Here is a 24,342-nt window from a genome sequence, read left to right as displayed (position 1 = left end):
CCATGCCCAGCTAATTTTTAAAAACTTTTTGCAGAGACAGTGTTTTGCTATGTTGCCCAGGCTCCAGTCAGATTTTCTTGGGAATGTGACTTAGCCCTTTGTTTCTCTTTTCTCTCTCTCTCTTTCTTTCTTTCTTTCTTTCTTTCTTTCTTTCTTTCTTTCTTTCTTTCTTTCTTTCTTTCTTTCTTTTTTCTTCCTTCCTTCCTTCCTTCTTCTTTCTTTCTTTCTTCCATATTTCCTTTCTCCTTCCTTCCTTCCTTTCTTTCTTTTTCCTTTTTTCTCCTTCCTTTCTTTTTTCTTTCTTCCTTTCTTTTTTCCTTCTTCCTCTGCCTCTTTCACGTTTTCTTCTTTAAGTTTTTTAAACATTTATTTTTTTATTTATTTATTAGAAACAGGGTCTTGCTCTGTGCACCCTGCATGATCACAGCTTACTGCAGCCTCCAACTCCTGGGCTCAAGCAATCCTCCCACCTCAGCCTCCATGTGGATTTCATTCAATTTTAGTGTTTGGCTGTTATGATGGTGTTTTGAACCCAGTGTTGTGATCTGGTTGATGTTTTGACCCCAAAGACACCTTGACTGCATATGTATGTATGTAATACGAACAAAAATGATAAATTGCACATTATTATTTATCGGGGGAAATTCAGCCAGATATTGGGCAAAATTCATCCCCAATATTTCATGTAGATTATTTTCTATTTTCCCTAAGTGTTGGCTGGTCTGAGAAATAAAGGGACAGAGTACAAAAGAGAGAAATTTTAAAGCTGGGTGTCTGGGGGAGACATCACATGTCGGCAGGTTCCGTGATGCCCCCTGAGCCATAAAACCAGCAAGTTTTTATAAGCAATTTTCAAAAGGGGAGGGAGTGTACAAATAGGGTGTGGGTCACAGAGATCACATGCTTCACAAGGTAATAAAATATCACAAGGTAAATGGAGGCAGGGCGAGATCACAGGACCACAGGACCGGGGTGAAATTAGAATTGCTAATGAAGTTTCGGGCACACATTGTCATTGATAACATCTTATCAGGAGACAGGGTTTGAGAGCAGACAACTGGTCTGACCAAAATTTGTTAGGCGGGAATTTCCTCATCCTAATAAGCCTCGGAGGGCTTACAGGAGACTGGGGCTTATTTCATCCCTACAGCTGCGACCTGTATATACATATAGCTTGTATGTACTATATGTGTGTATATAGCATGTATACACTATATGTGTGTGTATAGTATGTATATACTATATATTTATAGTGCATGTGTGTATGTGTATATATATATATTTTTAGACAGGGTCTCACTCTGTTGCCCAGGCTGGAGTGCAGTGGCACAGTCACAGCTCACTTCAGCCTTAACCTCCTGGGCTCAACCAATCCTCCTGCCTCAGCCTCCTGAGTAGTCTACAGGCACATGCCACCATGCCCAGCCACCCCCAACGTGGCCATTTTAGAGGCCTACCCTCAGGGATGCATTCTCTTTCTCAGGGATGTTCCTTGCTGAGAAAAAGAATTCAGCAATATTTCTCCCATTTGCTTTTGAAAGAAGAGAAATATGGCTCTGTTCCGCCTGGCTCACCGGCAGTCAGAGTTTAAGGTTATCTCTCTTGTTCCCTGAACATTGCTGTTATCCTGTTCTTTTTTCGAGGTGCCCAGATTTCATATTGTTCAAACACACATGCTCTACAAACAATTTGTGCAGTTAACGAAATCATCACAGGGTCCTGAGGCGACATACATCCTCCTCAGTTTACGAAGATGACCGGATTAAGAGATTAAAGTAAAGACAGGCATAGGAAATCACAAGGGTATTGACTGGGGAAGTGATAAGTGTCCATGAAATCTTCACAATTTATGTTCAGAGATTGCAGCAAAGACAGGCGTAAGAAATTATAAAAATATTAATTTGGGGAACAAATAAATGTCCATGAAATCTTCACAATTTATGTTCTTTTGCCATGGCTTTGGCCAGTCCCTCCGTTCGGGGTCCCTGAATTCCCACAACGATTATTCACAACTTCATTTTTTTCTCTGGCAGGATAATGAAAGTTTTGAGGTTGGGCATGGTGGGCTCATGCCTGTGGTCCCTGTGCTTTTGGAGGCTGAGGTGGGAGGATTACTTGAGCCCAGGAGTTCAAGGTGGCAGTGGACTATGACCATGCCACTGCACTCCAGTCTGGGAGACAGAATAAGACCCTGTCTCAAACAAACAAACAAACAAACAAACAAACAAACAAACAGTTTTGGTTGCCAATTCAACACCATCCAGCTGCTGCCAATATTATCATATGTTTTCGAAAAATCCATTGGGGGAGAGGGAGAAACGAGGGAGGGCCCAGTATTTACCAGAGAGGGAGAATTAAAATGGTGGTGGCAGAGGCAAGAAGGCAGAAAGAAAAGCACTTGCCTGTTGCGGGGTCCAGGAGGCATTCTGGTGGGGAAGTTCAGGATATGGAGAGAAAAAACATATCTTTTTTTTTTTTTTGGAGACGGAGTCTCGCTTTACTGTCCAGGCTGGAGTGCAGTGGTGTGATCTTGGCTCACTGCAAGCTCCACCTCCCGGGTTCAAGCAATTCTCATGCATCAGCCTCCTGAGTAGCTGGGATTACAGGTGCCCGCCACCACACTCACCTGGACAACTGGCCGTCAAGACCTTCCATCGGGTAACAGAACCACATCACACCTAGAACCAAGTCCAAAACGTCCTGTTTTTTAATGTGTAGCCTGTTGCTCTCAAGCAGATTTCTTAGCGCTGCCTTCTGGTCAGACCAAAGCCACCTCCTCCAGGAGGCAGTAAAGACTTTAACCTTGTTTAAAAACAAGTCTGGTCTTGCCTTCTCCTCCTGGAAGGCAATCTTTGTTTGCCTGGGAGTCTTTGGCTAGCCAGAGAGTAACAGTGTGATTTATGGTGGGGGCTTAGGGTTACATGGATATCACTTAACCAAGAGGCTGAGATCAACCATGAAAGCAATCAAACAATCAATCAATCACGCACATGCAATGGAGCCCAGTAAAAGTTCTGCACACTGTGGCTCAAGTGAGCTTCCCTGGCTGGCAGTACTTCGTGTGTATGGCCACACATTAGTGCAGGGCAAGTAATGAGGCCTGACTACACAGGGAGAGGACCACAGGAGGACCTTGAAGCTCCACGCTGTAATCCCCAGACTCCCCTTCTGCCCTTCTTCCTTGGCTGATGTTAATCCGTATCATTTTCCTGCTAAGAAACCATAGTTGTGAGTACAGTAGTTTTTAGTGAATTCTGTGATTCCTTCTAGCAAATTATGGAACTTGAAGGTGGTTTTGGAAACCGCCATAATTTGCTGTTGGTGTCAGAGGTGATAATGGTCTTGGGGACTGTTTCCCCAACCTGTGTAGTTCACCTAAGCTCCTGCACCTTCATGGCGACCTCTCTGCCAGTTCCGTGCCCATGCCCTTACTTTCTTTTCTCATCTATCATTTATTTGTCTGTGTCTGTATTGCCTGTCTCTCCTGCCAGAATGGTATCCCAGGGCTGGGCCTGCGGACGCTCTTCCCGTTACCGCCCCCTGCCGTGTTATGCTCCGTAAGCATCATGTGTGGTACACGATCTCTTCTCCTTCATTCACACCCGAGGCTGGGCGTGGACCCTTAAAGAGAAGGTTCGGCATATGTATTACCGAAAGCTGCACCCAGCACATTCCGGGAGCTTTGCTCTTTTGTCACTATTCGTTGAATGCTCTATATTTTGATAAATAAAACAATGAGTGTGAAAGCATAAAAGCAGATCAAGGGACAAACAGCACGTGTAGCGGAACTGCCAGCCTGGGGCTCGGCCGGACCCCGCCCCTCCCCGCCTAGGCCCCGCCCCCAGGCCCCGCCCCTCCGGGCTCCCGCTGGAAAGCGCTGCCGCTGTGTGGGTGGGTGCGGGGCGGGGCGCGGCGCGGGCCGGGCATGCGCAGAGCGCGCGGGGCGCGGTTGCCGTGGCAGCGCCGGCTCCAGGGAGGGCTGCTGGCGCCTGGCCGGGACCGCGGGGCCTGAGGCGGAGACCGGAAAGCCCGCGACCGGGCCGGAGGCGGCTCGGGACAGGCTTGAGCGGCGGGGCGCGCTGCCCGGCCGGCGGGGATGCGGGACCGGCTGCCAGACCTGACGGCGGTGAGCGGCAGCCGCGGGTAGCGGTTCAGGCCCGGCCGGGGCGGGGTCTGGAGGGCGGGCGGGGGCTTGGGGCGTCTTGGGCGGGGCTCCGGGTGGGTCCCCAGGGCGGGGATCTCCGGCGTTCTGGGGCGGGGGCTGCGGGCAGGGTCTCAGGGAGTCCTGAGCGGGGACTGCTGGTGGGGTCCCCAGGGTGGGGGTCCCGGGAGTCCTAGGGTGGGGGCTCCGGGCGGGGTCCCCAGGGCGGGGGTCTCTGGAAGTCCTAGAGTGGGGGCTCCGGGCGGGGTCCCCAGGGCGGGGGTCTCGGGGAGTCCTAGGGTGGGGGCTCCGGGCGGTGTCCCCAGGGCTTCCTGGGCGGAGTCCTCAGGGCGGGTTGGGGCAGGAGGAGGGAGCGGGGAAGCTCCCGGCCTCGACCCCCTCTTCGAGCGTGGCTCCCTGTCCGTCACTCCGCTTGGCGGATCGTATCTGCGCTTACCCAGCCGGAGCCCACTGGCCTAACTGTGGTCCGCCCCACGGGGTCCCCGCAGCTGGCGTCAGCCCCGGGGAGCAGGCCGGGTCCTCTTGGTCGCTGCTTTATCCCTGGGGCTTCACAAAGGACTGTGCACCAAGCGGGAGGCAACAGATGGGTGTGAAATGTGGGCGCCTTAGAGTGCTGGGTGCTTGGGGTGGGGCGAGCGCGAACAACAGCTCGTGTCTGATCTCCCAGTAGTTTGCTCTGGAAACTGGGACCATGTGTTGACTCTGAACGCACCTTACGCGCCCAGCGGCCGGGCACACAGCAAGTTACTGTTTACTTTAGCAAGGGAAAAGCAGGTCACTAAAAATTTTGGAAGGATTTCGATGCATTCTACACGTGTAAAGGTGACAGGACTGTGCATGGTGCAGTGACAGCGGAATGATAGTGATGGTCGTGCACTTTCCAAGCTTGTCTAACCCAGGACGGCTTAGGCCAGCAGAAGTAGTTACGACTTTTTCCCTTTACAATACAGGTACTAATTCATGCTACGTGTGTGCACAGATAGAGCCTCTGGTCTCTAAATTGTTGGCAGCCTCAGAACAGGGGTGCTAAGGCCCACAGCCCTACGGCACCCACTGCATGTAATGAATTATTCTCTCTCCTCTGCTGCTAGAATGGAGCTGTTATGTACCCCCGAGTGGGAGAATAGAGAAAAGAGCCACTTAAATCATTATCTGTGTTCTGTGGTTCAGATGAGGAGCTCTGGTTGAGAAAGGCAATGATTTCATCCTTAGGATCATGGAAATTATGCTTTATATTCATTCCAAGGAAGTTTCTTCACGGTGATTTTTCCTTTTTTATTAATGGACAAATATTCCCTGTGGTCCGCAGATCAATATCATCTTAAACACAGCAAATTATAGTTGTGTTGTCTTGCCCGATGGATTATCTTTCAGTGCCGTGTAGTAGGAGCTCAGGTATTTATTTAATGAAGAAAAGCCGTGGCTCACGCCTGTAATCCCAGCAGTCTGGGAGATCAGGGTGGGGGGATCACTTGAGCCCAGGTATTGGAGACCAGCTTGGGCAACACAGGGAGACTCTGTTTCTCAAAAAAAAATTAAAAAATTAGCAGGAGGCCAGTCGCAGCGGCTCATGCCTGTAATCCCAGCACTTTGGGAGGCCGAGTTGGGTGGACCACTTGAGGTCAGGAGTTGGAGACTAGCCTGGCCAACATGGCAAAACCCCGTTTCTACTAAAAATACAAAAATTAGCCGGATGTCATGGCGCACACCTGTAGTCCCGGCTACTGTGGAGAGGCTGCGGCAGGAGCATCGCTTGAACCCAGGAGGCGGAGGTTGCAGAAAGCCGAGATTGTGCCACTGTACTCCAGTCTGGGCAACAGAAAGAGACTCTGTTTCAGAAAAACCAACAAAACAAAGCACGCACAAAAAAACTATCCAGGTGTGACTCGCACCTGTAGTCCTTGGTACTCAGGAGGCTAAGCTAGGAGGATTCCTTGAGCCCAGGAGATAGAGGCTGCAGTGAGCCATGATTGTGCCATGCCACTGCACTCCAGCCTGGGTGACAGAGTGAGACATTGTCTCAAAAAAAAAAAAAAAGCTTAATGTCATTGAACGTGAGAGCTGTGACTATTTTGGCAAAATATAGCCAAATTTATATGTTGGGGAATCGTGAGAAAGTACCTTTTCTTGGCTTGAATAGCAAAAAGCAAATAAGGCAATTATTTGTCACTCAGTTTCTATATATCCCAACCCTTCCTGAAACAGTAGAACATGTCAATCAGTTTTGTTCTAGAATGGCAGAGCTAGAAGTCAGCTCATCTACTTCAAATACCATCCTGCTTTAGACACAGCCACTGAGCAGTCAGAGAGTATATCCGTGGAAGTTTCCACTCATGGAGTTTCTCATCTTGGGCAAATAATTTTTAAATCTCTCAAAACTTTTTCTTGTACGTGAAATGGGGACAGTGGTATCTCTCTTGTCCACCTCATAGAGGGAGTTATGAAGCATAAAATTATCTAATGTGTGAAGCTATGGGAGAAGGTGGGAGGGAGCAAGTGCTATGTAATTATAAGTGTGATTAATGTTTACCAGATTTTTTGTTTTTAGGGAGTTATAAAAAGCAGCCTTCTGGCTGGGCACAGTGGCTTTCACTTGTAGTCCCAGCACTTTGGGAGGCTGAGGCGGGCGGGTCATTTGAGCTCAGGAGTTCAAGACCAGCCTGGGCAACATGGCAAAACCCTGTCTTTACAAAAAACATACAAAAACTCAGCCAGGTGTAGTGGTGCATGCCTGTGGTTCCAGCTACTCAGGAGGCTGAGGTGGGAAGATTGCTTGAGTCCAGGAGGCGGAGGTTGCAGTGAGCCAAGATTTTGCCACTGCCCTCCAGCCTGGGCAACAGACAGATTGAGACCCTGTCTCAGAAAAAGAGAAAAGAACAACCTTCTCCCTAGTATAAAATAGTAAGTTAAAACTGAATTTGAAGTTTAATAACTTTCAATATTTAAAAACCCATCTTAAAGTTACCAGATACAAGTTTAATTCCCCTCCCCTGCCCTGCCCCAGGAAATGTGTCCTTTCCCAGTAGTTCTTAGAGTAGTTGAATGTGTACTCACAACCGTGCTTATAAATGGCTGGTGTTTTTTTCTGGGTAAAGTTGAATATTTTGTTGGTTAAAATGCCTCATCAACAATGTCCGATTAACAAAGTATTTGTGATGCTTCCACGAAGTTTCTTTTCTTAGCTGCTGATGCTTGTTCCTGTGAAGAACGTGCCTCTGACAGTTACGTGGAAAGGGCTTAAAGAGTAATCTGCTCAATACAATCTGTACTGACAGATGTAGTTTCTAACCAGTGATGCTGTTTTTGAGCAACCAGTCATTTGGGCATAGAAAGTTTGCGTGACTTGGTCCAGATCTCTGACACTCTAAATCCAGAAAGATATTTCTGATTTACAGAAAGTAAAAGACTCGCCCATCCAGCAGGTACTTGAATGTCAGGCCTCTAGCAGATCATGTGCTGGGTGCAGAGAGACACAGCAGTGAACTGAGCGTGGGTGCGGATGCATGCAGCCTGGGAAGGAAGAGTGACCGAGGTGTAGTGAAATTCACTGTAGGACGTAAGCAAAATGGAATAGCTATTCTATAAGATAACCACCCCAAACGTATTTTGATTACTTTTTAAAAAAAGTTTATGAACATTGATATATTTATATTTGATACGTATATATGATATATCTATTTATTATAGTGAAGAATAGAGAAACCACACATTTCATCTGTGGGAATTGTTTGCATGATAATAAACAAATACACAGTAGCTGTGTGGTGTTCTTAGTAGACCTAAAAGAAATGAGAACGTTATTTTTCATCCTGGTTTCAAGGTGATGAATTGCAAATATAATCTCTTTTTTTTTTCTTTGAGACAGGATCTCACTGTGTCGCCCAGGCTGGAGTGCAGGGGCACGATCACGACTCATTGCACCCTTGACCTCCCAGGCGCAAGCCATCCTCCCGCCTCAGCTTCCTGAGTAGCTAGGACCACAGGCGCGTGCTGCTGCACCCAGCAAACTTCTGTATTTTTTGTAGAGATGGAGTTGCGTTGTGTTGCCCAGGCTGGTCTTCAACTCTTGAGCTCAAGCAGTCTGCCCACCTTAGGCTCCCAAAGTGCTGGGATTTCAGGCGTGAGCCACCGTGCCCGGCCTGCAAATATAATTTCTTAAAGGGCGGAAAACACTGCTCAGATATTTTTAAAAGTTATTTTTTGACAGCTCATGTTTGCCCACGTAGTGCAGAATGTTGTATAGTGAAGATTCAGGTTCCAATTCATAAAATAAGAAGATTAAAAAACTTCATTGGAACTTAAAATACTAAGAATTTAATATATGAACATAATTTTATATATGCATATATTTACAGTTTAGAATTTCATAATTTATGCCATCCTTCCAAATTTTTATATTTTGTGTGTTCTCGTACAAACAGTTCCTACAGTTGGAGTCTATAGTTTCTCTATTCTTAATTATAATAGGTTTACTCATTTGTATATCTAAACATGTCCTTTAGTATGAAGAGCAAAATCTATATGTTTTTACAGATTAATCACTTCTTGTTTTTAACTTGAGGTCTATTCTGAATTTAAGGAGTAGCAACTCTAAGAAATAACTGATCCGTAGAAGAGCTCCCTAGGAGCCCAGATCTGTCGCCTTGTGGTGGCAGGATTTGCTCCTGCCTCCGGACTGATACGCCCCCTCCTCCCTGCCCTTGCAGGTGCTGCTCCCTTTGTCTGAACCACTGGACTTCTCCCTCTGCGCCTTCTCTCTTGCCTTGTACCTTTTTTTTTTTTTTTTTTTGAGACAGAGCGTCGCTTTCTTGCCCAGGGTGGAGTGCAGTGGTGCAATCTCAGTTCACTGCATCCTCCGCCTCTAGGGTTCAAGGAATTTTCCCGCCTCAGCCTCCCATGACACCCAGCTGATTTTTGTATTTTTAGTAGAAGCGGAGTTTCACCACATTGGCCAGGCTGGTCTCGAACTCCCGACCTCAGGTGATCCACCCGCCTCGGCCTCCGAAAGTGCTGGGATTACAGGCGTGAGCCACCACATGCAGCCTCGCACCTTTTTTAGTCTCAGGTTAGGCATCACTGGGAAGCCTTCCTGCCTCCCTTTCCTCGCATGTTCCCACAGATGGCCCATCTTGTCTTGGGGCATTCTGGACACAGATGCAGTCCTGTTTTTTCCTGCACCCTTCCCCCGGTGCTTCAACCTTTTCAGGGCAGATGCATACTGTCATTTGTGCTCTGAAGCCTCAGTATTCTGCATGGTGCCTGATCCAGAGCACCTGCCAGGTATTTATTGAATCAGTGTGTTTCCATTTGAAAATGCCCATGGTAAGAAAAATGTAGATGCCACTGGAATCTGTTGTCTTCAAGGCCTTTTGGTTAAAAGGGACAGAAACCCATCAGCTAAAGCAGAAAAGGGAGATTTATTAAAAGGCAGAATGGGCTGGGTGGGGTGGCTCACGCCTGTAATCCCACTACTTTGGGAGTCCAAGGTGGAAGGATCACTTGAGGTCAGGAGTTCTAGATCAGCCTGGCCAACAGGGGGAAACCTCATCTCTACTAAAGATGCAAAAATTAATTGGGGGTGGTGGTAGGTGCCTGTAATCTCTGCTATTTGGGAAGCTGAGGTGAGAGAATAGCTGGAACCTGGGAAGTGGAGGTTGCAGTAAGCCAAGATCCTGCCACTGCACTCTAGCCTGGCTAACGGAGTGAGAATCCATCTCAAAAAAAAAAAAAAAAAAAAAAGAGGTAGAGTGATTTCTCCCAGGCTTTGAGGGCACGTAGTACCATCAGCCCTCATGAGGGATGGAGTTAGGACGGAGCGAGCCACTGAGGTCCTTCCTGTCCTTGTGTCGTGGCCGTTTTGCGCTTGCGGGGTCTTAGTCTGTGTGTGTGTCTCTGTTTCCGTTTGTTGACGTTTGTCATTTGTGTGTACTTTCCCACTCTCCTCCCCCTTGTCTGTGTCTGCCCTTCTCTTGCTCTTCATTCATTCATTCACTCGTTTGTTGACCTGGTCATCACTGACTGGCGGCTGGGTGCCAGGCACTGCTGTGGGCAGGATGCCTGGGTTGTGAAAAGACAGAAGTCTTTGCTCTTGTGGAACCTGCAGCTGGGAGATAGACAGCAGCTGAGCAGATGAATCAAGTGTCTTTCGCAGTCCTTGCTGTGAAGGAATAAGCAGGGTGAGGGTGTGGGTGTGGCTGCCTTGGCCGGGTGGGTCAGGGGGCCACCCCGTGAGCTGAGCTGTGGATAAGAAAGCGGCTGTGGACAGGGCTGGGGGAGGGTGCCCTGGGCAGAAGGCACAGCAAGTCCCGAGGCCCAGAGTTGGGAACGAGGTCATGCAAGGGACAGAAAGATGCTGTCGGTAGTGAGTGGATGGTCAGCAGTGGGCGGAGGTGAGACGTGAGTGAGCTGAGGAGGTTGGCTGGAGCGAGATCCTGAGGGTTTCTCTTCGTCTCCACGGCCTGGTGTAAGGGGCTGCCCCCGCCCCCAAGTTTAAATGCTCTCTAGTTCACGCTCTCTAGGCTTCATCATGTCAGTTCTGATCCTCATTCCTGGGGCGAGATCATGTGGTGGGCCCTTGGTAGCTCAAGATTAGCCTGGCAGTGTCTCATGTCCATGTGCCATGCTGGGGGCATCCAATTTATTGCAACTTCTTTGGAGAGCAATTTGGCATTGTTTAGTGAAGCTGAAGACGCTTAAACCCCATGGCTCGGTGGTCCTCTCTCTGCATGTGTGTGTATGTTCCAGAAAACCATCCTGACATGCATGTGCAGCCATGTAACTGTGGTTTGTTATATTGTTGGTGATGGAAAAATATTAGGCACAATAGGAGCCTGGATGGCTACCTCATGGCTGTTTATATAATGGAGTGTATGCAGCAGTAAGATGAATGTATGAGGTTGAACCATATGCTGTGGTTTCACCTAACACTAGAGCAATATATGCTGAGTGGAGAAATCTGAATGTATAGCTGAGAGGAAAAAAAAAAAGGATTAAATTGCAGAGGCAGGCCGGGTGTAGTCACTCATGCCTGTAATACCAGCACGTGGGGAGACCAAGGTGGGAGGATTGGTTGGGCCCAGAAGTTCAAGGCCAGCCTGGGCCACATGGCCAGACCTCATCTCTAAAAAAATATGTGTGCCTGTAGTCCCAGTTACTCAGGAGGCTGAGGCGAAGGGATCACCTGAGCCCAGGAGGTTGAAGCTGTTGTGAACTGTGATCACGCTACTGCACTCCAGCCTGGGTGACAGAGCAAGACCCTGATTCCAAAAAAAAAAAAAAAAAAAAAAGAAATTGCAGAAGTGTAATACTATTTACATAAAGTCTAAATGCCTGTTAAAAAGTATTTATATAATAATAATGGAAACAAGTGTTAGTAAAAATACAAAAAAATAAAAAAGATAACATTTTATTATAGGTATAAAAGTGTAATTCACCATACAAAATATGAGAAAGTAGGTTACGTTTAGCACCATATTTACAAACTGGCCCAGAGTCAGCATTTACATATTTATTTATTTGTTTTTTGAGACAAAGTCCCTCTCTATCGCCAGGCTGGAGTGGCACCATCACTGCTCACTACAGCCTCAATCTCCTGGGCTCAAGGGATCCTCACAAGTGTGAGCCACCACGCCTGGCTAATTTTTGTATTTTTTGTACCAAAAATGGGGTATCACCATGTTGCCCAGGCTGGTCTCAAACTCTGGAGCTTAAGTGATCCTCCCAGTTAAGCCTCCCAAAGTGCTGGGATTACAGGCATGAGCTGCCGCACCCGGCCAGCTTTTACCTATGTTTAATTACAAGTATTCTTTTCTTTTTTTATCCAAGTGATTTAATTGTGAAAAGTAAGTCAAGGTATTCTAGCAACAAAGTACTAAAACCACTGTGTATATGTCAAGGTTTATAATTTATTTGCCCACAATTATTATTTGTGTGGAAGGTCCTTAGCATGTGTGTGTGAACAACAGGCAGAAGAAAGCCAGGATTCTGTCCAGCTTTGGATTCTGCCATTTGTGGCAGTTCAGCTTCTATTGAATTATAAATGATGATCGTTCCAATGGCAAATTACTCTTCTCTGTTAAATAGTCTCTAAACCAGGAGGCTACCTGCTACCTGTTCCTGACAATAGTATTCACACAGGGAGAGTTGTGATTTTACTATAATGCTACTTTTAAGGAGACTTCTGTTAACATTTAACCGAAATGGAATGTTGATATTGAAATGTTTATCCTGTACTTCGACACTTGGGAAATCAAGTATGTCATATAGAGAGTATTCCCTGGCTTTTAGTAAATGTTTGCCACAAGCAGTTTGGTTATTTACAATAAATACCCTCTCATAATCATGGCTGTTGTACAGCTGTTGCACTATCTCAGCCTGAAAGACTGAACATGGACATTCATTGAAGACAAGAATAATGTAGCTTAGGGATAAAGCCAAAAAGATTGCTTTGGTCATTTTGTTTTGTTTTGTTTTTTTGAATGGAAAAGCAAAGACAGTATTATTGGGTCTGTTTCCTGTTATCTAATCAGTTTTGAGACTTCCAGGTAGAAATAAGACATATAAGTCAAGGCTTAAGAATAAGAAATAAGACAATAGAGGAAACATATTCCAGTCATGTGGATCTTTCCTGGTCTACAGGGAGAGAAACAAATTGTTTACCAGCAAGTGAATGACTTGGAACAAAAATCCGCCCGTGCCGTGGGTTCAGAGTGGAGGAGGATTGACGCCACGCCACTGTGGGGGTGCATCGCGCAGCATGGGACGGTCACCATGGGAGAGGAGGGTTGAACCTCTGGTTGTTTACGCCATGCCACTGTGGGGGTGCATCACACAGCATGGGACGCTCACCATGGGAAAGCAGCTTGCTTTCATAGGGAAGCGTGGCGTGGCGCTGGGGAGCATTGAGATGGGTGCAGCCTCTTTCCTGGAGCTGCAGGTGCAGTCTCCACAGTAGCATCTGCCTCATGGGATTTGCCTCACGATGGTCTTGTGGTGTGGGGGGTAGGAAGTAGTGGGAAGTGGTGGGCGTCCACCTGAAACAAGACAGGCTGTGGCTTGACCATTGTTGAGCCTGGGTGATGGCGACACTGAGGGCTCACCATAGTATTCCTTCTACTTTTGTATATGTTTACAGTTTCCCAAACAAACAAAAATGAGGTGACTTTGAATCTAGAACCTAAAGTTCCTGGCAGAGCAGGGAGGTGTGAGATGCCCTGAGAGCCATGTGGCACCTCCAGGGTGGGGTGAAGCACTTTTATGGCCCGGGGCTCAGGGCCACAAGGGCCGTCTGCAGCTCACTTTCAGCTCTCCACCCCTCCTCCCCACCCCCTCCATGGGTATTTGGGTGAATGCACAGTCAGTCAATGACTTAAAGTGGTGATGCTTCACTCCATCATTCCCGGCCCTGCGCCTCTGAGACCGCACAGCTGAGAAGACAAGGCAGATAGCCATAGGGAAGCAGTGAGACCCCGTGCCCAGCTAGTGGGATTTAGTGCCCAAGTGAGCACTTGGAGACAGGGAGGGAGCAGGCTGTGGGCCCGAGAGGTGGGGCTGGCACGCACAGGGGAGTAGATCCTCTTTCTAAGAGAGGGGGTCCCCCGCAAGGGGAGTCTGTGGGACCTGGCCACCAGGCCTGGCCTGCATGACTGGTGGGGCTCCGCAGCACAGCTCCTCCCCGCATCCCATCTTCCCCCAGGGTAGAGTGTGCTTGTTAGAGCAGGGTGTGTGGAATCACAGTCACAGGCCGTTTTCTGCTCTGCCGTCCCTGCGAGTGATCCCTGCACTGTGTTTCAGCCTCCTCACTGGCAACATGGGGACCATAAAATTAATGAGAACATGTGTGTAGAGTATTTCAAATTGCCAACTCTTGTGAGCTGGAAGTAAAGGACGGCTCTTACTCTTTTTAAGAGGGTCAACATAGTAATGGTACAGTTGTTAAGATGGGAAGTTTTGTAAAGTCAGACCTGGCGTCAGCTACTGGTTCAGCACCACTTAGCTCTGAGACCATAACCATTGAGCGTGTGTTCTACTCTGAAATAGCGATGCCAGCACCTGCCTCATGGTGGGGACTAGGGGGTGTGGTACCAGGAAGATTGACAGATAACGCACCTGGTCTGCCCCCTGCAGACCCTGGGCACCGGCACTCAATATCCTTCAGCCATTCTGTTTTGGTTTTTAGAGTGGTGTGGGATCCTGGAGAAGAGTGTTAAACTATGTGGGTCTATCTTAATGTTAGTTTCTGCTGCTTGTCAGTTGATTGCCATTTTGTCTTTTCTTTTCTTTTTTTTTTTTTGAGACAGAGTCTTTCTCTGTCGCCCAGGCTGGAGTGCAGTGGCGCGATCTCGGCTCACTGCAAGCTCCGCCTCCCGGGTTCACGCCATTCTCCTGCCTCAGCGTCCCGAGTAGCTGGGACTACAGGCGCTCACTACCGCGCCCGGCTAATTTTTTTTTGTATTTTTTAGTAGAGACAGGGTTTCACCGTGTTAGCCAGGATGGTCTCAATCTCCTGATCTCGTGATCCACCCGCCTCGGCCTCCCAAAGTTCTGGGATTACAGGCGTGAGCCACCGCGCCCGGCCCATTTTGTCTTGAAGTGCTGCTTTGCTTAGAATTACGAGTGTACAGGCTGGGCGAAGTGGCTCATGCCTGTAATCCCAGCAATTTGGGAGGGTGAGGCGGGCGGATTGCATGAGCTCAGGAGTTCGAAACCAGCCTGGCCAACATGGCGAAATCCTGTCTCTACTAAAAATACAAAAAAAAAAAAAAAAAAAAAAAAAGCCGGGTGTGGTGGCAGGTGCATGTAATCCTAGCTATTCAGGAGGTTGGGGCACAAGCATTACTTGAACCCGGAAGGCGGAGGTTGCAGTGAGCCGAGATCCTGCCACTGCACACTCCACACTCCAGCCTGGGCGACAGAGTGAGACTTTGTTTCCAAAAAAAAAAAAGAGTAGGGACTAGAAATAATTTTATTAATAAAAGCCTTTATTGGTTTATATATTAATATTACCCATGAAAGTAGTGTTACCTTATAAAACACTGAAAAATATCTTATCCTTAGGGTCTTCTGATGGAGATGGGACAATGCTATCTCTATTTCATGGACAAGAGGCAGAGACTGAGACAAGCTAATGGGCTGCTGGGGAGGAGGCTGGAGCCCAGGTCTTCAGCTCCTGATCAATGGTCGTTCTTCTGGGTGGTGCTGGGGTTTGTTTTGTTTTGTTTTGTTTTTAGAGACAGGGTCACTGCAGCCCCAACCTGCCAGGTTCAGGTAGTCCTCCCACCTCAGCCTCCTAAGTAGCTGGGACCACAGGCATGGGCCACTAGGCCCAGCTAAACCTGCCAGGTTCAGGTAGTCCTCCCACCTCAGCCTCCTAAGTAGCTGGGACCACAGGCACGTGCCACTAGGCCCAGCTAATTTTTTGTAGAGACAGGGCTTCACCATGTTGCCCAGGCCGGTCTTGAATTCCTGGACTTGAGCATTCTGCCCCCCTCAGCCTCCTAAAGTGCTGGGATTACAGGCGTGAGCCACTGCGGCTGGCCAGTGTTTTTACTGTTTATGGAAAATATGCAACACAAGCAGTTTCACTTCTTGAGGGTAAAACTGGCCTGTGTTATATTGACTTACATAGTGAGAACTAAATGATTCTAAGCAGCTTAGTTCTGAGAAAGCCACCCCTTGTTTCTCTCCAGGTCTTCCACCTTCTGGCTGCTTCAGCCAGGATCTGTTGTGTTGAAAATGTTGCAGAGGTCAGTTGGAGTAGATAGTGGTGGCTGCTAGTCTGTTACAATTTGGTGCTCTAGTGAGTTGAGATCTTGTGGGTATTGAACTGTTTTTGTATTTCAGTTCGCTATTTGTGCCTACATAAAAATTTTAAAAAACTGAATTTTCCATTTTTCATTGTAGTGTAGGAAGAATGATGATGGAGACACAGTTGTTGTGGTTGAGAAAGATCATTTCATGGATGATTTCTTCCATCAGGTAAGAGCGTTTAATGAAACCCAATCATAGCCTGCCTACCTGTCCTCCCTCCCTCCCTCCCCCCACCCCTCCCCCTCTCCTTTCTCCCTCCCTCTCCCTTTCCTCCCCTCCCCACCCCTCCCTCCCTCCCTTCCTTTCTTCCTCCCTTCTTTCTTTTTCTTTTTCCTTTTCTTTTTCTTGTTTTTGGAGACAGAGTCTCGCTCTGTTGCCCAGGCTGGAGTGCAGTGGCACAATCTTGGCTCACTGCAACTTCTGCCTCCCAGGTTCAAGTGATTCTCTTGCGTCAGCCTCCCAAGTAGCTGGGACCACAGGTGTGTGCCACCACGCCCAGCTAATTCTTTTTTTTTGCACTTTTAGTAGAGACGGGGTTTCACCATGTTGCCTAGGCTGGTTTCAAACTCCTGAGCTGAGGCAATCCGCCCGCCTCAGCTTCCCAAAGTGCTAGGATGACAGGTGTGAGCCCTTGCGCCCGGTGGCTTTCTTCTTTAAAGATTTATATCAATATGATTGTGCATTTATCATATTTGAAATAATACTTAAGCTAATATTTTTAAAAGTTGTTGTTTGAATTACGTAAGTTCTCTGGAATTTTTAGTATGATCACAATGTTAATAATGAGAAAAATGCAAATCATCGTTCTGATGCAGTCCGGGAGGGAACTGGGTGCGGATGGTGGAGCTGTGCACGTGGCCTCCGCGTGGGCTGGGGCCGGGCCTGCAGCGCCCTCTGCTGGTGGGCGGCCACTTCTCCCACCCGGTGCTGGCTGCTGCAGGAGCGCCTCCTCCTTGCAGGCTGCCTTTTGGAGGTCCTGCGGCGCCCCTTAAGAGAGTTTTACAAAGGCCTTCCTGCAAGACCGGCAGTGTCTCAGAACGAGGCCTCCTTGGTTCTTCAGGAAGTGGTGGTTCCGGCAGCAGAGGTGGCGCCTGGCTGCGGGGGCAGGGGTCAGGTGTGCGTGGCTCCCACCAGCACTGCCACCCGTCCACCGGTGGGTGTGAGCCCTGAGGCAAGTGCCTAGAGCAGAGGGCTCAGGGTGTGAAATCGGTGACTGATCAGCTGTATATGAGCTCAGGTAGAAGACTCAGAGGAAAGTCACAGGTGACCCAGTGGCTGATATTTTAAAACGTGGCGGCCTGGCCGTGCTGGGATCCTATCTGAGGTGTGAGGCCTCCCCCTCCTGCTTATCTCCCCAGCGCAGCTCTTGGGCTTAGGCCCTGCTGAAATTCTCAAACCTAAGAATTATCTGATCTAATGTTGCATAATTTCAAATTTTTGAAATTGAGTCACAGAACAAATATATTGACCTTGTAAAACATGAAGAGACGAAAACACACGTCCAGTGGGTTTTTTAATGACGGAACCTTCATTGCAGGACTCGCCTTGATTATGCTGAGTCTCATGGGATAGTTTCACTCAGCAGCCTCATCTGGCCTAGCAGTGCCTGGATTTGAACATTTTAATAGGTTTATAAAAGCATATGGAAAGTTACTAGTTTTTCAGATTCAGCCAGAAATTCTTGAATATCTCACGTAAGCCTGGTCACTGGTTTTCTAGTATTTGTTAGCTGCTACTGTTATTTAAAGGAAAAAACCATGAGATTAAATTGTTAGCTACAAGGAACTTCCTTTAAGGTATGAAGGAGTTAAGATGCTGGGATTTCCTGATTTCACTTCTTGGAAATGAGACTTTTTAAATTGTCTTTAGCCTTCCTGCCCCCTTTGTCAAATTACTATTTTTTCTGATTTTATTCCTTTTACTTGGTTGCTTAACTCTTCCATGTAAGTTCTTTGTAAAAATGTATTTATTTTAAAGAATCTCCTGCCATTAAGTGTTGCATTTAATAGAAAAGTTACATAGTGCAGGCCGGGCGCAGTGGCTCATGCCTGTGCTCCCAGCACTTTGGGAGTCCGAGGTGGGTGGATCACCTGAGGTCAGGAGTTCCAGACCAGCCAGGCCAATGTGCCAAAACCCTGTCTCTACTAAAAATACAAAAATTAGCCAGGCATGATGGCAAGCCTGTAATCCCAGCTGCTTGGGAAGCTGTGGTGGGAGAATCGCTGGAACCTGGGAGGCGGAGGTTGCAGTGAGCTGAGATTGTGCCACTGCACCCCGGCTTGGGGCAACAGCTTGGGCGACAAAAAAAAAAAAAAAAAAAAAAAAAAAAAGAACAGAAAAGTTACATTGTGCAATTCACTGAGTGCCATTAAGCTGTGGTCTTTGTCTATCTGGTGCCAGTCTGTCTTTGCTGCTGGCGTCTCAGGGGCATGTGGGAAACAGGTTACTCGTGCTTTAGGAAGGCTTGCCTAGTGCTTGCCTCATTGGGTTCTAACTTAAGCTCAAGCTTTCATTTGTTAAATAGTCAATGTATTTTGCACTTAATTTCTGTGAAATGACTTCCTAGACAAATACAGAAGCAAATAATGTTTGTTAATATAAACTCATTCTGATCTTCAATATCACATAGAAGTTTGCAAGAGAAATGAATTTCACATGGTGAGTGTTTGGTTAACACTAAAACAGTGCTCTGAAGGGTGGCCAGGGAGTCTTGTTTCTGTGAAGATGATTTATAATGGAGCCAAAGGACCCCTGTGCTATGTTATTCCTGGACATAAAATGGTAGCTGGCACCATTCTCTCTCAGTGCCTGTCTAGGTACAGGGTGTATAGCCCTGCGGTCTCCTGTTCCTCTGGAGCCATACGGGGGCTTGGAGTTAGCAGCGGTATATATTGCAGAACTCTCCAAGAGTTAAAATAATGTTTTTTTCTTTTACTTTCTAACATATGTGTATTACTTTAGAAATGGTAATTTTTCTTTCTTTTTTTGAGACGGAGCCTCGCTCTGTCACCCAGGGTAGAGTGCAGTGGTGTGATCTTGGCTCACTGCAGCCTCCTCCTTCTGGGTTCAAGCAATTCTCTTGTCTCAGCCTCCTGAGTAGCTGGTGCTACAGGCACACCACCACGCCCGGCTAATTTTGTATTTTTAGTAGAGACGGCATTTTGCCATGCTGGCCAGGCTGGTTTTGAACTTTTGACCTCAAGTGATCTGCCCGCCTCGGCCTCCCAAAATGCTGGGATTACAGGGGTGAGCCACTGCTCCTGGCCTGCATGATTCTTTAATACTTAGACTTTTCAAATCTGGTCCGGGGCTTGGCTTAGGAGTCCCTGGGGTCCCTAAGACCCTTTCAAGAGGATTCTGTGGTCAAAGCTCTTTTCAAAGTAATACTAAGATGATCATTGCCATTTTCATTCTCTTATGACTGCACAATGATGGAGTTTCTCAGAGCCAACACACCAAACCCAGAAATATCTGTGATGATCAGGGTGCTGTCTATTAAGCTGGACATTAGATTTACAAAAAGTGCAAATCACTGCCTCTGTTTCCACCGATTTTTTGGAGATCTATTTTTTACAGAAATGTGTTATTTATGTTGATACGTGTGTCAGTTTCCTGCTGCTGCTGTAACAAAATCACCGCAATCACTGTGCTTCAACAACACGTTTATCACCTCCTCCTAGTTCCAGGGCCTGGAGAAGCTCAGGTGCTGGCAGGGCAGAGCTGCAAGCCTCCTGGAGATGCCTTCCTCTCCATCTTCCGCAGGCGGCCTGTGTTCTTGGTTTTCCTCCCTCTTGAAAGCCATCATTCCAGCCGCTGTTTTCATGATCAAGTGTCCTTTTTCCAACGTTGGCTCCCTTGCCTTGTCTTATAAGGACTCCTGTGGTTACGTTGGGCCCACCCAGATAATCCAGGGTAGTCTCCCATCTCAAGACTCAATTTGATCACATCTGCAAAGTTCCCTTTGCCATGCAAGGTGACATATTCACAGGCTCTGGGATTAGGGTGTGGATTGTGCCACAACATGTAATGGTTAATAATTACTTCTTCCTTTTTTTGTTTTTAAGAGCAGGGTCTTGCTCTGTTGCCCAGGCTGTAGTGTAGTGGTGCAATCACAGCTCACTACAGCCTCAACTTCCTGGGCCCAAGTGATCTTCCTGCCTCAGCCTCCTGAGTGGCTGGGACTGCAGGCATGCACCATTGTGCCTGGCTAATTTTCTTTTTTTTTAAAGTTTTTGTAGAGATGGGGTCTCTCTATGTTGCCCAGGCTGGTCTTGAACTCTTGGCCACAAGTGATCCTTCTGCCTTGGCTCCCAAAGTGCTGGGATTACAGGCATGAGCCACTGTGCGTGGCCTATAATTACTATTTTAAAATGAGGAAGGAGGTAGGAGCTGGCAGCAGAGCATCTTGCTCCAGGGCTCACCTTGCTGCTTCTGTAGCTGGATCTCCCTCTACTGCTGTCTTCTAAGAACACTTGCGACTTTAACCCATTTAAGCCTAGTGTTCCATTATTGGAACGCTAAGCTTTTGCGAGTTATTTATATCCTACTGCTCAGGGTCATCGCCAAGGTCTGATTTTTCACACACACACATTGCAGCCTCTGGCATAAATGGGTTAATGAGGACCAAACTGGAGAATTGAGGATCATTTCCCGTCTCCAGATCCTTAGTTTCGTCACATCTGCAAAGTATCTTTTGCCCTGTAAAGCAACTCCCAGGCCCGGGGAGTAGGACCTGAACATCTTTGGGGTCATTATTCAGCCTACCGTAGAGGTTTTTGAAGATAATGTTATGACTCCATCTAGATAAATCTTGCTAATGATACATTACATTTTGAAACAAATATTGAATTTAAACATTTAGAGGTCAAAGATAACAATTATGAAGCCTTGGCTGTATGAGCTATAGATACCTCCTCCCATAAGAGTATTATTATTATTATTTTCTTCTTTTTTTTTTTGAGACAGAGTCTTGCTCTGTTGCCTAGGCTGGAGTGCAGTGGTGTGATCTCGGTTCACTGCAACCTCTGCCTCCCGATTCAAGCAATTCTTGAGCCTCAGCTTCCTGAGTAGCTGGGATCACAGGTGTGTGCCACCTCACTTGGCTAATTTTTGTATTTTTAGTAGAGAAGAGGTTTCTCTATGTTGGCCAGGCTGGTCCTGAACTCCTGGCCTCAAGTGATCCGCCTGCCTTGGCCTCCCACTGTGCTGGGATTACAGGTGTGAGCCACTGTGCCTGCATGTTTTATGGGCTTACTTCCTGGTTATACTGAGAATGGGTATTAGTAGTAGTATGCTTCTAATTGGCCCCATCTGTGTCATGCTTGGGACTTGACTAGAAATTTTTACAACCTGATAGGTTTTCCCGGTGAATGTTGATTGGTACTGCTTTAGGTATGAAGGTAGAAACATTCATAGGATATATCTTTATTTTTTAAATTTAATGATACCAGTGTGAGAATGGGAGAGGCTTTTATTTCTTATGTGGTAATTATTTATTTCCCTCCTTTATTCTTCCCGTTTTAGGGGATGAAAAGTGGTCACAGATTTGAGTTTGCCATGCTGTAATGACTCTCTCTCTCTCCTAGGTGGAGGAGATTAGAAACAGTATTGATAAAATCACTCAATATGTTGAAGAAGTAAAGAAAAACCACAGCATCATTCTTTCTGCACCAAACCCGGAAGGAAGTAAGTTGTCGGTTTTCACAACAAAACGTTTGTCTGTGTGTCCCTCTGGCTGTCTGCGGCACGGGCCTCAACTCTGGCCTCACGGGAGATTCAGGGGAGTTTGTATGAAATGCTGACGCCCTAGAGAGTCTGAGGCGTTTGGCCTGGGGCGAGCCAGGGCATCTGTATGATTTTTTTTTCTTAAAGCTGCCTGTATGATTCTAGTGGTCAGCCAGGGTGAGGCCCACTGATGGATCATGTCCCAAAGAATACACGGAAGTGGCTTTGCAGAACTTGGGGGCCAAGATTAGACCACAGTTCAGCAAGACAGCATTTTCTGTTCAGAGGGCAGCGAATCAGGGATTGATTTGGAAAACAGTACTTGTAAGAGCAGAGTGAAATAGGAAGACACACTGAGGCGACTCTGAAAGTCTTAAGGAGGAGCTTTTGTATGGACTGTGCTGTGCTCAGTGGCTGTGGAGGATGGCACGGAAGAAACGGTTTTCTTTCTTTACCTGTTTATCCAAGTTCTCCCTGCCTCACATTTGCTTCCTTTTGAATCTGAGGCACACAGGAGAGTGAAAGGAGCTCAGTGGAAGCAGCTGGAGAACCTGGATTTTTGTCTCAATTTGCTTCCCCATGATATTTGCATCTCCTCATTGGGAGAAAAGACGTGATTTTAAATTAACTCAGCGTTATGGGCATGGGAGCTGTAGAGAAGAGTTTCATTGCTCTGGAATGATAAATATTGAAAGCTTTACAGGGGACATGGATCTGAGCAAGCCAGAGATTACAAATAGGAGTCCACACATCATGGTGGGGGGAGTTACTATGTTAACAACGTTGAGTCTTTGAATCCATGAAAATGGCCCCTACCTCCACGACACAGGCCGCCTTTAATGCCGGTCTGTGCCGTGCTGTGGGTTCCGAGGAGGGTCGCGCACATCTTTCGTTGTATTTATTCCTAGGTAGTCAGTGTTTTGATGTTAATGCAAGTCGTATGTACTTTATTTTTTATTTATCTTTTTTTTTTTTTTCTTGAGACGGAGTCTCACTCTGTCCCACAGGCTGGAGTGCAGTGGCACAGTCTCGGCTCACTGCAACCTCCGCCTCCCGGGTTCAAGCGGTTCTCCTGCCTTGGCTTCCTGAGTAGCTGAGACTACAGGTGCCCACCACCATGCCCAGCTAATTTTTGTATTTTTAGTAGAGATGGGATTTCACCATATTGGCCAGGCTGGTCTTGAACTCTTGACTTTTGTGATCCACCTGCCTCGGCCTCCCAAAGTGCTGGGATTTCAGGCATGAGCCACCATGCCCAGCCGTATCTACTTTAAATGTCATTTTCTCTGTTTGTTGTTGGTATATAGAAATACAGTGATTTTTGCATATTGGCCTTGTACCCCTTGCCTAATCAGTTATTACTTCTGATATTCTCTGTAGCTTATGTTGGATTGTCTCTGTACCCAATCATGTAATTGTGAATAAATAGTGACCGTTTTTTCCTTGCAGCTCTTATGCTTGTTAGTTTTAACTGACTTATTTAGCTGACCTCCAGTACAGTATTGAATAGAAGTGGTGATGGGGGCACATGTATTCTTGGTCTTGGAGGAAAGTTGCCAGCAAATATATTTTTTGTTGGAATATTACTTAGTGTAGCCGTATGTTGAAAAAATAAGAAAGTAGTATTAAATTGAAAAAGAGTGCATTTTAAAATTTTGTGTGTCTTGTAAAATAGTGTTCTGAGCCTCTGTTTATGCCCTCTCAGTGACTCAGAAGTGTGTTTCCCAAAATGTTTCTGGAGCCGCCGTCTCATGAGCTAGTCCGTGCAGCCAGGGTGCTGCGTGCGGCCAGATCTTTCCGGGGACCTCTTCGTGCCGTCGCCCAGCCCCTCTTGGGAAGTTGCAGTACCCGTAGAATAATCAAGGCTCTGAGAAGCCTTCCCAGAAGGAAGCCTGTGTAGCTTTGTTTAGTGTTTCACACATTTATTTGCCCGTAGGACCTTTTATGTAACATCTGTTAACATCATGCTTAATGCTTAGGGAAATTATATTTGAATAAGTATCCGCATTTTTTTTGAATAATTTACCTCCAAAACATTTTTGCTGCCAAGTCATAGCAGAGAGAACTATTTTTTGAGTAAATTTAGAACTGTTACTGTTTCATGATAGTCCCTTTTGGGCTCTAAAGAAAACCATTGCTTTTTTGTGTTTTGTTTTGTGCCAGAGTGTGAACCAAAATGTAGGCAGCAGCCTCCAGCCGCTTCCTTGGTCAGTCTTTAAAAAGCAAAATGCAGTGTGATTCCTCTCTCCCAGTGATGGGCCCGGGGTAATGCAGAGAGGGACAGGCTCTTGGCCTTCCCGCCTTGTTCCTAAAGGAAGCGGGGAGGGTGGGAGGGAGGAAGGGGGACTACTGTGCTCCGCCTCCCCCGTGTCTCCCTATTCTCGGGCAGGCGCTCTGCTTAGGTCCCGGTGAGCAGGGCGATCCCCGGGCTGCTGCCCTCCCGGAGGTCCCCCGTCAACCTCAGGACTCGGGGCAGGGCTGGGCACGGCGGCCGCCAGGTGGCGCCAGAGGCAGCCGGTCCTGGGCGGGTCCCCGGTCCTAGCACCGCCCGCGCCGCGCCACCTGCAGCCGCGGATCCCAGGGCAGAGGTGGACGAAGGACCTTTTACCTGCATTTTTCTTTTTTCACTTTCTACTTTTGTATTATTT

The 24,342-nt window shown here is 47.2% G+C and overlaps 1 protein-coding gene across 7 annotated transcripts in view; it reads left to right on the top strand.

Annotated features, from left to right (window-relative positions):
* Window positions 1–3,925: 3,925 nt before the first annotated feature.
* The window catches only part of STX2 (syntaxin 2), a 53,500-nt gene continuing 33,083 nt past the window's right edge, over window positions 3,926–24,342 (top strand). For 3 of the 7 annotated variants that reach the window (XM_031001094.3, XM_031001096.2, XM_055357645.2), the window contains exons 1-3: window positions 3,943–4,126; window positions 16,064–16,138; window positions 21,556–21,655. In XM_031001094.3, coding sequence (XP_030856954.1) covers window positions 4,097–4,126; window positions 16,064–16,138; window positions 21,556–21,655 — 205 coding nt within the window. In that variant the 5' untranslated portion in view covers window positions 3,943–4,096. Of the gene's footprint in view, window positions 4,127–16,063; window positions 16,139–21,555; window positions 21,656–22,677; window positions 23,144–24,342 lie in introns of those variants that run through there. The other 4 variants (XM_055357646.2, XM_031001095.3, XM_063694496.1 and 1 more) reach the window with 3 other exon arrangements.

This window comes from Gorilla gorilla, chromosome 10, assembly GCF_029281585.2.
Source record: "Gorilla gorilla gorilla isolate KB3781 chromosome 10, NHGRI_mGorGor1-v2.1_pri, whole genome shotgun sequence".
Lineage (NCBI taxonomy): Eukaryota > Metazoa > Chordata > Mammalia > Primates > Hominidae > Gorilla > Gorilla gorilla.
Note: the sequence above shows the minus strand (reverse complement) of the source record. Positions and strands in the feature narration are given on the sequence as shown.